The sequence below is a fragment of the Marmota marmota genome, unplaced genomic scaffold (assembly GCF_001458135.2).
Source record: "Marmota marmota marmota unplaced genomic scaffold, marMar, whole genome shotgun sequence".
Lineage (NCBI taxonomy): Eukaryota > Metazoa > Chordata > Mammalia > Rodentia > Sciuridae > Marmota > Marmota marmota.
Genome location: NW_026000229.1, coordinates 49,523,069 through 49,538,282, shown reverse-complemented (window position 1 = coordinate 49,538,282; position 15,214 = coordinate 49,523,069). Strand labels below are relative to the sequence as shown.

The following is a 15,214-nucleotide window of genomic DNA, read 5'->3' as shown; positions in this document are numbered from 1 at the left end:
TTCTGGTTCAGGTTCTGCCCCCTGGAACCAGTGCCTTTACCTGCTGGACCGTCTTACTCCTCTTAGAAATGAAGAGTGACCAAGTCACTCACCAATCTTGGACCACCTTCTAGGCATCCTTTAACCTGAGGGTCACTTCTCTACCGCACGGAGGCTGGGGTTGGCCTGAGTGGGGTGATCTCACACCCAGGTTCTACAGGCTGACCCTTGAGCTTGGGGAGGCAGGACAGGGCTACTTTGTAGGTGTCTGACAGAGGGGTTTTGTGTATTGGACCTAATAAAACATTGAAGAGGAGTTATGCGTTTTCTTATTCCATATTGCAGAGGAGTTGTGCTATGGGGACAGAAGCAAGCTGCACCACAAGGGGACCTCACAGATAGTTGGGGAAGCACAGAGCTTGGAGATCCCAGAGCTAATGCTGGGGATCCAGAGGCTAAGGCCCCCAGGGAAGTGCTGGTTTTCAAGTGCTGAGTTGTGTAGATGCAAAATAGAAAATGGAAACGCCTGTAGGCGGCTGTGGGACCACTGCTGTGACATCGTTGCCCGGGTGTGACATGCCAGCATGAGCCACTAGGAAGGGGGAGATGGCCAAGTGTGGGCTGCCAAGCTGTGCTTCTGGATGAGTGGGATCCACCCTGAAGCCCCCACATTCTCCTCGAGGATCTGCCTCTGGTTATGAAGGAGGCTTTGGTTGGTAAATGTGCCAATTGCCAGCCCTCCCCTCCAGGGACGAGTCTTGGGCTGATCAGGAGCCAGGGCCAGTGGTAGGGTGATTGTTCAGTGGAACAAACCAAGCCTCACCCGTGGCCCTTCTAGACTCCTGGCTCAACCCTGCAGCCCCTTCCAAGCCACGGTGCCATAGGTGCTCACCATCCCCTTTAGTAAGTGGGATCAGATCTCTTTTGGGGACTGCATGTGTGGGGGTAGGGGTGGGGGTCCTGCAAGCTTTACTGTAAGGGTCACGTTTTCTTCAGGATTAGCCTTTCCTTTACAGAGCTCACTGGCTGAGCTACAGCTTTGCTGATTAAAAAAACCCTCGTCAGTCAGCGCTGATTCCCTCCGTGAAGCCCTTCCTCTTCCCTCTCCCCCCCAGCTCTTACCACTGTGACTTCACACATTCCAAAGTGGTCTCCAACCTCCACTTGCACCTTCTCCCCTCCCCCCACGAGTAGCTCATTTGGGTTACAAGAATTCACCTTCAGGAGGAATTTCATTTTACATCTTAGTTGACGAGGCATTCCACTTTGTTTCCCAGGGACCCATTTAGATTCTGCCTGTCTTGTAAGGTGGACAAAAAAGGGAGTCGCTTATGTGGTGGTTATCACTACCATGTCAAGTTGTGGCTGCCTTAGAGAAACTCTCAGGTTGCTGGGTGATGGTGGCATTGACCTTTATCTCCTATGTTTTGTTTTTACTTCTTTTTGGATTAGGGGTCTAATTATACTTGTAAACTTTGAATGCCATAGGCTAAAACAAAACAAAGACTTTTGAGGTTCAGAGAGAGGTTAAGTGACTGGTCTAAGATGACACAGCTAGAGAACGCTGAAGCAAGAATTCAAATCCAAGTCTCTCTCTCTCCCGCCGTATGCTTAACTGACACGATATTTAGAACTTATATTAATATATTATATATCATACTGGAATCAGAAGTTTCTTGTTTTACCGTGTGTAGGCAAAATCTCAAGACTCCAAGGAGGCTGGTTTCCTTATGCCATGATTAAGGTGTGAAATATTTCAAAAGCAGTGAGGACCAGAGGAAGGTATCAGTAGTACTATCTTCAAGGTTAGAGTCGTATTTAGAAACACGTCCCTAATTTGGGCAACACTTTCACTGGCTATCTGGGCAAAGATCAAACTGCATACATTTCTGTACCCCCATCCCCACCTGTTTGTTAAGAAAGTAGCTTGTGGTTGAAGATGTAGTTTTGCAGCCTGGGCAGGTGAGAATAGTTAATGGGGATGTCATATTTGCTCTTCCTTGCTGGATTATTTCTAAGACTCAGTTCTTGTTTTCTAATTGATCATGTTGACAAAAAGAAAATACACACACACCAGTGTTACAAAACCTTGTATTAATCATTTCCCTTCACTTTCAATATAACGTTGATATGAAATATAGCCATGATTCTTAGTTACATGGGAGGAAATGAGTAATAAATATATTGTAGCAAGTTTAAACCACAAGGGTGTTTCACTGGTAACAACATTTGAAAACTGTACACTTGCAAAGAAAGCATGTTCAAACATTAGTATATCTGTATATCAGTAAAGCTTTTACATGTAACAAACATGCTCTTTCCATATATGACAAAATTTAAAAAATATGCATTGATTGGCAACATGAGCTAGGCAAAAATATTTCTTTGTTCACTAACTTTATACAGGAAAACAGGACGCAAGGCATGCATGTACAATACAGATGCCTTCATGGGCATGCAACAGAAGAGAGCTTTTTAAAAGTCAGTTTACATTAGGCATAAATACATGAGGGTTATATATTAATAAGGGAGGAAGTTTCTGTTTGACATTATGAACATTCCTGTTTTCTTCCTATTCCTCCCAGAGGAATACACATTCACCTTTAAGTAAAGATAAAGGAATTACAAAAAAATAAAACTCACTTTGCAAACATCTCTGATGACTTGTAAAAAAGAAAGAAAAAGAAACAACATTAGTGTTATCACAGCTCCATGTGCAAATGATCCTTCTGTAGGTTCTGCTTGTAACAGGCACACCCGAGTGCCTTGGTTAGGCTGCTTCCCCGCACCCAGGCTGCAGAGGACTGTCGAGGTCATCTCCAGAGGGGCACCGCATGGGGCCTGCTTTGCCTCCCCACGCTGCCCTCCTGGGTTGCAGGCCCATGCATGGGGCCCCAGCTCAGCTCTCAGCCCGGGCTCTGGGGATACACATCTACAAACCTTGCACTGGCAGTTGCTACAAGAGGTGCAGAAGGACAAAAGACCCGGAGGAGGCTCCCATTCTGTAAAAGGCAGCCAGTGACACCTCAAAAGAAAATCTCAGTTTCCCTCAGTGTCTCTTCAGAATGAATGGGAGTGGCGGGGGTGGGGGGTAGGGGGGTGGCAGCTGCAGCTCCAATCCTGAGTATCAGAAAGGAACCCTCCATACCCAGGATTTGAGAGCTTGGTACAAAACAGCTGTCCCCGGCAGGCAGACCCAGCGGCATCTATTTTGCTGGCTGGCTCTCGTTTAAAAAGTGAAAATTCAACAAAAGCATGTGAAAAAACATATCAGCAGCAATGTTTCATGTCGTGGACACAGTTCATGTGTTTCTTCCTACTGTTTCTGGTAAGAAACCTCTATGAATAAAAAGCACCAATAAAACATCATACATGATAACAATATTGTAGAACACCACTGTCCCTGGGACAGTGTCGAGATGCCAAGTTGACACACTGCTTAACTCAGAACAAGGGGGAGGGGGGAACCCACGTAGTGAAATAGATTTTACTCTTGAGATTTTTTTTTTAAATCGTTTTCTATTTACTTAATATAAAACAGTTGCATTTGGGGATCAATGGGTAAATACAAAAAAAAAAAAGGCACTCCCGCTTTATTACTAAATATCCGACTTCACAGCCTTATGCATGCAACTGTTTCTTTTATAAATAAAATTCTTTTGCTTTAGGATTTTTAAATTGAGCTGTATACCTGCAGTCAACACAGGACTCAAAACAAGATGGGGACAGGCTCCTAAAATTCATCAGAACACTCAACTTAAAAAAACAAAACAAAACACTAATATAGCAAAACACAACTAAGTAAATCTATACACAGTCAATGAAAAATAAGCTTTTCTTTTCTTAAAAAAAGAATTATGTTGTTATTAATAACAGACTTTATCATGGTTACCAGCCATAGCAAGTTAATAAGTAACATATCCAAAATAATCTCTCTAATAATCAGATAACCATTGTTTCTATATTCAGTGAAGGAATAAATAGAAATTCAGATTTGCAAATACTTTTAAGGTCTTCTTCCTTTTAAAGGATTCATGCTAATGTGATTGTGTTCACAATCTGTTTTCTGATAACACGAGTCTTTATGGATACGTGTGTTTTGCAGCAGATCGGAAAGCCTTCTCCTTTCTCTACCCTTGTTTTCTCTCCTCTGTATTAACTTTCTCATCAGCATCCCCCAAACACATCCTCAAACCCTCTTGGCCTTACCTTTGGCCTTCATCATTTTGACATATTCTTCCTGCCTTATATGTGATCGTCCATCCCAGCACATTCCCCAACATTATGCTTATTTAGAAACGGGATGTGAGGGATGAAAGTTAATGGCACTTGGTTAAAAAAACAAAAAAAGAAAAAAAATGCTGCTTCTTTCTGCACATGGATTTGCATCTTTAGAATTTAGTCACCCCAAGGAGAGGTCTAAATGTTTTTCTTCTCTCTCTTTTCCTCTCTCTCTCTCTTTTAAATGCACAGCATGAAATTATGGATTCAAGCTTTCTGGGCTCACTAAAGGCTCTGGTTAAGGTACTCAAAGCCTTTTGCATTGCAAAGAGGTCTCAAAAACCTGACCACAGCATCCTGGCTGGGCTGGGTGTACATTTTAACCTAGATGGTAAAAGAAAGTTGTTTGGATTTTATTAAGCCCTTTTAAATCTGTGTAATTCATTTACTTAAAAAAATAACCATAAGTGAGTGCAATAATTTTCATGGTCTGATCTAATTAATTGTGACTCTGACTTCACTTAAAAAAAAAAAAAAAGAGGCATCATTCTCACTCATTTAATAAACAGGCCTTATACCCTTTCTCCCTGATCTCGCCTCTGGCTGAGCATTTATACCGTCATCTACACAACCCAATTTTCCAGTGCAGAGCACAATTCCCTTTTGATTTCCACTAATACCTTCCACGGCATCAAATTCCAAAACACAGTCTTTCTTGCCCTTAAGAAATAGAGCTATTACTTAGTGGTACCATAGTTTGTTAATCTCTCACCATGCAATGAGCGTTTCTCCCCCCCTCCCTTCTGTGTGGATGGATAAATCAGCTAACTATACAGCACATCTGACTCACTGTGTGGATAGAACCTTCCTTCCCACTTCTGCTTTTACTGCCACCTGGGAGGGTGGGGCTGGACTGCGTGAGCCCGGTGCCTCCTACTTGTTCTCTCTGACACTTGCCAACTGACCCTTCATGCACTGTTGCTGGGTCTTTCTCTCTTCTTCCTCAGCAGGGACTTGACTGAGCCCCTGCGGCTCGGGTTCCTCTAGGAAACCCCGCTGCACATGTTTTGATCTCACTTTCTGGATATTAGACCTCTTGTAAGGGAAAAGCATCACCCTCCACCATGGAACTGGGACCCACCTGGGTGTCTGTGGAGCCAGGTCAGCAGTGCTAAGATGAAGCCCATGGGGAGGGAGGGAAGGAAGCTAGGTCTTTAGATGAGAAGCAAATCCAGCCCAGAAAGAGGCCGCAAGGTGTGTTTAGAATCTCTGGGTGACCTGTGAGCAAATCTGTAACTGATCACATGCTGCCATCGTCCTTGTGTCCTTTCCTAGTGCTGTGTACATTCCGGCCACATCCTCATCCTTCAAATCCACCCACAGGCTCCTCCCACCTAATGGTGAAAGACAGCAACTCAGGCCGACGTGACTATATCCCATCTTCCCAAGAAGCAGAGCTCGGCAGCCATTTCAAAAGACAACCCTGCTGCTATTATAAAAATAGAAGGAAAAAAAATGAATCCATAACAACAATAAATCCTTTTACAAAAACCATAGTATGAAGAGAAGTTCTACCCAAACTCTTTACACATTATGTACCCTTTAAAATTCTTATGTAAACAATACACAAATCAAAGTTTATCTGAAATTTTGCTGGAGGGAATTTCTTCCTTCTTGTCCCTGTTGCCATTTGACCTTCTCCTGTGGCTGTTTCAAGCAGGGCGTCAGGGAACCCAATCAGGGGAAACAGAAACAGGCGAGCCGCCATCTTGCTTTGGTCGCATGGGTCCACCATCTCCTTCTGTGGCCTGACTGGGAAGCCAGGCTCTCTAAGAGGGCTCCCCAGGCGAGGGCTTCTGCCTCCCTCTTGTGTCTCTCATCTCTCTTTCACAGCAGCCATCCCCACCCCTTCCATCCAGGAAGCCATTCACATCCCTCCCCCACCCCACCCTCAGTCCCACCATTTCCCTAGAGACTCCTCTCACCAGGCACACCAAACCATCCCATGACAGAAACAAATGACCACATAACCAATCCCAGGTCTACTGATATGTTTACAAGGATGACCTACGCTCTCACAAAATCAAAATGGGCGAGGGACCAGGGGAAATGGGCTGCAAAGTATCTTGGAGGATTCTATGCAACCATGAAGATGGCTGACACTGGACCCGCAGCAGTCGATTTCACGGCCAGCGCGGTCACTCTCATCTTCAGCTTCTAGATTGTGGAGGTCCGGTCAACCCCGTCTGGGAAAGAAGCAAAGGGTATAGGTGAGCGAAACAGTTATGTGTTGGCCCAGTAGCACCAGTGCCATGTGCGTTGGGTCTCCCAGTCTCTGAGAACAGATAAGGGCTTCATCATTCATTGGCAAATTCCACTCAACATCTGGGGGACAGTTTTTGTTTTTTTGCCAGGAGCCACATTGAGCCTGGGAACCAAGATGAAAAGACCCAATCCCTGCCTCTCTCAGGTACTCACATTCTAGGCAAGACACAGACATGAAGAAAGACAATGGTGTTAGGAGTGATAATTGGTATAAAGGACTATGTACCCAGACAGCAGGAACGTGGAGGAACAATGTTTAAGTTGGCCTTGGAAGTCAAGGACCTTTTCATAGAGATACAAAATGACTTTTGTAGATGGTGCTGGTAGAAGTGTGTGCCTGATAAGGAGGATGCAGGAGAGGATGATGTGGAAAGGCCCTTGGCACATACATAGGTATGAATGATGGGTCATGGGGCCATGGGGCTAGGGAATGGGTTAGAGGTTTAGGATGAAGGATGAGGGGCTGAGTGGCAGGAAATAGGTCAGAAACACCAGGCAGGGGCTGTAGTAGACGCATCAATGGACCTGCATAGCTCCTGTCCCTTTCTTTGGAAGCATCTCCCTCTCTCACCAAGTCCTTGATGGAAGACTGAGAACAAAGCAGTTGTGGTTCTGTCCTCCACCACAGCTGAGCTGGATGGATCTGACTTAAACTGATCCAAACTCTCTGTTTCAAGAATCTGGTCAAAGGCAGAAACACCAGAGGAGGATGCTGTGAGCATTTGGAGCTGAAAAAGCCTGTAAAATTGTGAAAGACAAGGCCATCCAGGACCTGCCTGTCTGCATTTTAGAGAACTGCAGAACCCAGGTGCAAAGCAGGGGACATGCACATCAGAGATGAGAAGCCATGAGACCGACAGACAGCAGGGGCTGCGATGGCTGCCCAGTCTCTTTTCAGTCGTCTGCTTACATTGGGTTCTAGAAATCCCCAGAAGCAGACCCTCAGGGTCTGTGTACCATGAGCAGGAGCTTGGTCACAGCAGTTGAGGAATTTTAAGCAACAGTATAAGAAGCTCTGATTTTAGAATAGCTTTTCTGGCAGCTGTGACTGATGGTCTGAACCAAAGGCCAAGACCAGTGGTTGGAAAGCCGGTTTAGAGGGCCCAACATTGGTCCATGTTGGATGGAGCTGATTAGGAGCTTATCCACGGAGGAGAGAGAGACGTGGATTTGTCATCACAGGAAGTAGAAAAGACCGTTCAGTGACCACTGGTGAGGATGGGGGAGCTGCCAAGTGCCCCCCTGACTGCTGGTGTCTAAAGGTCAGGCGATGGAGCCCCATCTAAGTCCCAGGGTAGCAAAGCTGACCTTCCAAGATGGAGCATCTCTAGTCACAGGCAGGATGAGGGTGGGAGACAGGAGCAGCAGAGTGCTCCAGGGAGAGTGAGAGCCCACCTCCGGGGTTTCCTGGTCTCTTGTTGGTGGTGCCAGGTTGGCAACTCTGCCAGTTAGAATGTGGAGGAGAAATGCCTCTTTGAAATTTTTGTTGGGGTCATTATAGGTTCACATGCAGTTGTAAGAAATGGTCTAGAAGGACTCCATGGTACCTTGCCATGATTTCTCCATGGAGACAATTTGCAAAACCATAGTACCATAGCGTAAATGCCATATGGACAATTCATTGATCTTACTTAGATTTCCCCAGTTTTGCCTGTAATGTGTATGATGTGTGTCTGTTACGTTCTGTACAGTTTTGGGAGAGATTTTAAAGGAAGGAACAAACCCTTGGCGGTATTCAAAGCATTGAATCACCAATCCTAGTGGCTACAGATATTAACCTCTAAATAATAACTTTTTACCTTCTGTGGTGTCAACCTGAGCCTGCCTTTTGAGGGTTGGCCCTGCAGTGGTCCTGGGAGAAGAAGGGTGTGCACATGCCTGTGGGTGTGTGCAGAGATCTCTATGGTTGGTGGAGTCACCCCTCTCATCTCTAAAGGTGCAGTGTACACTCTTGCTGGGGCTCATGGGCTACTCATCAATGCCAAACCTTCAGAGCTATAAAAGTGTGGAGTTGGAGACATGGAAATCTGCATGCACCCACCACCAAGCTGCGTTTTCATTGAATTCCAACCCCATGACTCATCATCCAAGGACTATGATTCTCATCTGCAGGGAAAGCACCAATCAGTAAATCCAGAATATTTGTAGTTGTTCAAGCAGTACACTCAGAACTCCAGGGGGTGCCATTCAACATCATAGGTTTTACGGTTAGTATGACATTTTCCAACAAATGACGGCTTGGTGGCTTGAGAAAGTAACTTGCACAATCTCCATATTGACTGTGTGTGGGGCTGATAAGTCTCAAGAGTGGGGTAAGTGGAGAAGATAAGAAGGAAGAGCAAGGTAAACCCCAGAAAATCAAAGAGTGGACCATGTCTTCTCCATGCGTGATTCACTGCAGACTCAGCTGGGAGGAGCCTTGCTTTTGTAGTGGTGGGCATGCCTGCCCACAGCGTCCTCTGCAGGAGGACAGTGGCCAGGCTTGGCATTTCATCTTACTGATTTTCTCAGACCACTGACCAGGAGTGTACCCAACAGAGCTTGAAGAAAGCCTCAAAGACTCACAGACCAAGGTGGCAGAGGCAACCTCTCCATTCTGTTGGAGGGGCCTCAGGGTGAGAAAAGATGGAAAAGGAAGGCCAAAGAGAAGAGTGGCTTAGACTGACGGCAGGAGGGCAGCAACTCCTGGAGGAGACCATGGAGACCAGAGATGTCAGCATGAAAGGATAGGCCCCTGAGGCCCATGGACCCGTCATGCTAGAGTGGCCTTTCTGGGATATGGGGTCCCAGGAACTTGACACCCTCCTTCTCTATTCCTGAGTCACAAGTAGGGGGCACCTCTTTTATTCTTCTTTCCTCTCCCTTGTCACTTGTCTTCCAGTGAAATGACTTCATTTGTTGGCATTCTGTCCCCATCAAGGTCATCTCCCCTGGCACCTGGCAGGGGCCAGCCAGCGGAGGGATGCTTGTCATAGTGGGAGGACACATTGCCAGTGCCCGGCTAGGCCACCCTGAACTTAATTTGCATCCTCTGCTCAGGAAACTGCTTACAAGGCTTCCCACCGGAGGAGATTTATTGGGAAAAAACACAGCAATAAAAAAGTTTAGGAGATTAACAAGATGAAAACATTAGCAAAAACTCATCAGTTCAGAGAGGTATTCTGTAAAAATGGAATTATGGAAAGGAAAGGATTTCCTAAAAAAGGAAATCTTTTCAATGAAAACCTCCCTTTAAGAAAAGACCATTTGGGGCTGGGTGCAGTGGCACATGCCTGTAATCTTAGCGACTCAGGAGGCTGAGGTAGGAGGATCATGAGTTTGAGGCCAGATTCAGCATCTTAGAGAGGTCCTAAGCAACTCAGCAAGGTCTTATCTCAAAATAACAAGTAAAAGTGCTGGGGTTGTAGCTCAGAGGTAAGTGCCCTTGGCTCCAATCCCCAGTACCAAAAACAAAAAAACAAAAAAACAAAAAAACCAAACAAACAAAAAAAAGAATTTGGCATTCTTGCTACCAATGATGTTAGTATTTAGTAGTTTGATAAGAACTTCCAAAAATGCAGGTATTTGAGATACATCCAATTCTAGGGAAAAGGTCAGCTCTCTTTGCTAACTCAAAGGCATTAAAAGATGGAGCTGGGCTCCTCACCTGTCAGCTATGTGGGGCAGGAGACCAATGGGCTGATCCTGCCTGACCACCCAGGGTCTGGAGGCTTTGAAACTTCTAGGATCTAAGCAGCCATGGAGAGAGCAGTGATTTGCAAATAGGTTCCATAGAACTCGAGAGGAGGTCACAGAAGGAGTTGGGCCTTTTCGCCATCTGTTTTGTCTGAAGCCCTGCGAGGTCACAGTGGTCCTGGTACCAAGGTCAGGTGGGTGTAGTCCCAGGCTTCCATTTTGCTCCATACAGAACATTTGTCTGTTTTACATTTGGTGTCAAGATAAGAGTGTGTTTGCGGAGACTAAAAATCTAAACCCCTGGTCTGGAGGACAAAGCTTTCTGGAGCAGTAGCTAACAGCAGCCTTTGGGCCTACTGCAGCTAATGGACAACCATGGAGCCTCTAGGTGTGTGGACAGCCCATCTCTGGGGTGAGGTAAGCATATCCAGGCTTCACAAGGCTATGGGGAAGTCCCATGGGTGGCCTTTCAGCATCTCTGTGACCTAGAGACTCTCAGGAGGGTGGCAGGAGGGGGTGGACATTTCCTCTCCTTGGCCTGCCAGCAATCCACAAATATGCAGATCCAGAGAAAGGTGCCTGCTTGGTACCAGGAGGGTGCCAGGGCTTCCCGGACAGCTATGAGGAGGTAGGCTGCAGGCCAAACCCATGGGGAAGCACCGCTGCCTCGGGGAGCGCCTCATGGTACCAGTCCTGCACCCTGCAGCCTACGCTTCCATCTCGGCTGTGGACACACAGGCGCACCCAAGCCATCCCTGTCACTCGGTGAAGGACAGCTCAGATTGCTTGGAGCTCCAGGAGTCATGCAAGCCCTTTGCAACTGGGGGATATAAAAGCAAGCAGGGATCTTTGTTTCAAAACTTCTATTTTTAGAGCACGTTGGGATATGCTTGGCCCAGACTGGGGGATCCAGTGCCGAGAAGGAAAGCATCCAGTGCTGTGGGGGATGTTCCTGCTAGAAGCCACGTCGTGTATGCCTGACTCCTCCCTGAGTTTGGCTGGGACAACTGTTGTGATGGGTTCCAATGTGTCCTGGGGGAGGAGCCTCTGGGGGCTGGCTTTGGTCTATTTGGTTTCCAGGGCCCTGACTCACCTCCCAGGAAGGGAGGGGAGCAGAGCATGGTAGGCCACGTGGCGGGTGCGGCCAGATGAGGGTCCAATAGCATGTCAAGGCTGCTTTCTCCCCATTTCCTGCCAACTCTCCTGTCCCCTTCCCCAAAGCTGCTGCCAGAGTGCAGATGGCAGATGGCCACAATCATCCCGGTACATAGTGAGGAGGACAGGAAGGGAGGACACTCACCTCCCAGGGCATGCTCGGTCATACTGAGGCACAAGGACTCCAGCCTGTTGTTGATGTCAGGTTCAGTCACAGGAAGCTGGAATTCTGCAAGGACAAAGGGTTATGTTGGTGACAGGGACATTAAGGACAAGGAGAAAGTATGCATGATGCCACATGCCAGGAGGAGAGTCTGGTGTGCCTCCCAGGGAGGACTTGGGGACCTTCATGGCCAACACGAAGGGCAAGTTACATTCGGGTTCCACCAACCTCTGAGCTGTTAGACACAGAGGCCACTGTGGACACAGGCAGCTGGAAGAAGACTGGTGGCTAAAAATAGCTGGTCAGAGTCATAGTCTATCACTCCTCTCAGACCCCTCCAGCAGCTTCCTATCAGAGTAAGAGCCAAACTCTGGCTATGGCCTGCAAGGCCCCACATGATCTAGTCTCTAGTTACCCTCCCTGTCCTCATAAACTCTCCCCTTCCTTTTGCTCCATCCCAATCTCTTTCGACCCCAGGGCCTTTGCACAGTGTTCCCTCTGCCTGGAATCCCAGTTCACAGATCCTCATGGCTCATTCTCTCCCTGCCTTCATAGCTTGGGCTCAGAAGGGACTTTATCAAGAGACAGAGAACCTTCCCCTGCCACACTACCCATTTTCTCCTGCTTTTTCTTCTTTGTAGCCTCCACCAACCTCAGACATATTATGGATTTTCCTTCTGCCTTCCCCAGTTGAATGCTTGGGTCATCAGAGCAGGACTTAGCCCTTCCCCCTGCTTTCTTAGGAGGAGCAGAGTAGGAGCCTTACTTCCAACCTTATGAGTACCTCTTCTGAGTGCCAGGTGCTTCTGAGATGCCAGCTCCTGCCCAACAAAGGAACTGCCCAACAAAGCCCAGTTCCCAAGTGGGCCTCTGAGAGGCTGAACCGCTTATCCATCAGGACTAGTTGGCTAACATGGAGCCGGGACAGGACCCATGTCTGACTCCAGAGTCAATGCCCTCCTGCCTGCCACAGTGACTATGGGTGGCTGTCACCATACTCAGCCTCCAATACACTTTAGCAGGAAAGGCTGAGATGCATACTCCAAGGGCACTAAGGGATCAACTCCCACTTCTCTACCATCTGGACCCTCTCCATCTCCCCAGGTTTGGAGCTTACCTCTCCCGAGTGGGAGAACCTCCTCCTCTTTCTGGTTAGCGACCCACACTGTCAGAACCTTCCTGTTCCTCATCCTGCAGGGTCCTTGAATGTCTTTAACTACCTGGGGGCATCTTGCAACAGTGATAATACTTTCCTGTCTCTCTCCATCCCCATCATACCCCTCCCTGGCTTCTGCACAATTCATACATGTCTGCTGATTGGTGAAAAACATGCATTAAGAAATAGCAGGATCCCAGCGCCTCAGGAGGAGGCTGAGGCAGGAGGATTGCGAGTTCAAAGCCAGCCTCAGCAAATGGCAAGGCACTAAGCAACTCAGTTAGACCCTGTCTCTAAATAAAATACAAAATAGGGCTGAGGATGTGGCCAAGTGGTCGAGTGCCCCTGAGTTCAATCCCAAGTACCAAAAAAGTCCCAGAAGGGTTGTTGGCATGCAGTATGTTCCAAGTGATTAAGAGGTCTCAACATTGTCACAACTTTCCTATGTGAGCAGGGAAACTGATCCCTTTCTTGGTCCTTTAGTTCTAAAGTGGGAAAGAAAAAGCATCTTGGGGTCCAAATTTCAGGTCATTTCCCGGCTCCTTCATTTGTCCACCAGGGGGCACATGGGACCAGAGAGGGAGAAAAGGATCCCACTGAGGTTGGCGGTTTGGTGGGATAGGAAGTTCAAACCAGTGGCCAAACCAAAGTATTTGTTTTCTTTGATTAACTATATATTAAGATCTTTCGCAATTTGTGTTTCTCATTACCAGCTAATTCAGAGGCAGATGTCGTTTCCGTTATTTAAAATTCTCAGAGAGGAGGCTGGCAAAATGGATCGATATGAGAAGCCCTGGGGAGCAGACCATGTTCTGTCTGCCATGAGTTCCAGCATGGATGGGTTTGGAAGACAACTGGGCCAATTCCTGAGTGGATGGAGGCCAACTGAGCTTCCAGGGAAGTTGGGAGCCAGAAAAAAATGGCAGGAGTATCTCTTGCCCCACCCACTAGTTGCTGCGAAGAGCAGGGCTGGGGCAATTAGATAATCCCAGAGGGAAGAATATTTTTGTATTTTCATCCATTCATGTGAAAATCATATGCATGCAAAAATTAGCAGTCTTCAGGGTGTGAAATCTATAAAATAGAAACACAATTTTATATATAGCTAGTTAGCAAATAAGAAAAAAAAAAACAAACCTCAGCAATTATAGCCATCCATATGCTCATTGTAAGATTTAGTTTACTCTCTAGTGCTCCCCTTTAAACAAACACTGTGGAGAGATTTGGATAAATAAAGATGCTCGACATTTGGAGAGGAGCGTCTCAGCTGCAGGATTTCTTGCCAACATGCAGCAAAATGCCATTTTCCAAGCCTGGGATTGAATGTTCCAAAAAGGGGGCTGAGAAATGCAGGGCTCTCTGCTCCAGCATCTCCAAACCTCCGTGGCTGCTCTTTTCAGTGGGGAGTTGGTATTCTTGCTCTCTCACCTCCGGCTCTTCATGCTGATGCGCTAGGGAGCTGTGACCTCGCTACTCTCAGGGTGGCTCTTTAAAATCCTAAGTCTTGGGAGAAGCCCATATGTTCACACTGCAGAGTTTCCTAATAGTGTGACTTTTTAATTGTGTATTTGATAAAAACAGATCACTGGCTTCTTGCCATACACTCAAGACAAAGGAAGACTAGTTGGATAGATGACGACTTCCATTTCATATTAGAAACCCTCAGTGATGTGTGGCTTGAGGGACAGAACCCTCCACAAAGCCCTAGAGAGGCATTTGGGCAGTTCCTGGCCCACATTAACCACCAGGCTGCCTCTGCTATGGCTCCTGCAAACCTGAGGGCTTCTCTTAGTTATCCAGACCCTGGCAGACATAGCTGCAAGTCCTTGGTAAGGCAAAAGGGAAAGGTGTCTCCTGACTGAGCTGTCTTTGCTGTTGTCCAAAATAGGTCTATTTCTTTAGCTTAGGTGACATCTCTAAGTATAGGCTTAGCATCCTTATCTAAAAATTCAGAATCTGAAATCTGAAACTCTATGCTGACATGATGCTCCAAAAGTTTGATTTTGGAGCACTTCAGATTTTAGATTTTTCAGATGAAATGTTTAATTGATAAAGTCTGTGCAAATATTCTAAAATCAAAAAAACTTTGAGATCTGAAACACTCTGGTCCCAAGTACTTTTGGATAAGGGACATTCAACCCATATTAGGTATTCTTTTCCTCACCATTAGAGCATTCGAGGATTTAGTGAGGATTCTTAGGGTCAAGGTCATGGAAACTTAATTGTCCCTTTTCAGAAGTCCCCTGGTTTCAAGGCCCAGGGTCAAGAGGAGGCTGGAAGGGAGTAGCTCCCTCTCTCCAAGAGGTGCTGCTGTGGAATCCATTTGAAGAGCATATGTGGCTTGTCCTTGGCAGACACTGGCCCTTGGGTTGAGTGTTATGTCCATGGCACCTACCATGCAATTCTGCATTGTTCTCTTCAAGGCACTGAGGCTGAGTGTAAGAAGCCAATTTATCTAGAACTTTAGAATAAGCAATAGGCTGGTTGTTTTGGGGAAAAATCTTTAGAACCCTACTTTTTTTTTTTTTTTTTTTTTTTTT

At 46.6% G+C, this 15,214-nt stretch overlaps 1 protein-coding gene across 4 annotated transcripts in view; it reads right to left on the bottom strand.

The window, feature by feature from the left end:
* Positions 1–2,056: 2,056 nt before the first annotated feature.
* Samd4a (sterile alpha motif domain containing 4A) overlaps positions 2,057–15,214 on the bottom strand; it is a 212,414-nt gene continuing 199,256 nt past the window's right edge. For all 4 annotated transcript variants that reach the window (XM_048793328.1, XM_015480904.2, XM_048793329.1 and 1 more), the window contains 2 exons: positions 11,501–11,584; positions 2,057–6,446 (listed from right to left, as the gene is read on the bottom strand). In XM_048793328.1, the coding sequence (XP_048649285.1) occupies positions 6,418–6,446; positions 11,501–11,584 (113 nt within the window). In that variant the 3' untranslated portion in view covers positions 2,057–6,417. The remainder of the gene's footprint in view (positions 6,447–11,500; positions 11,585–15,214) is intronic.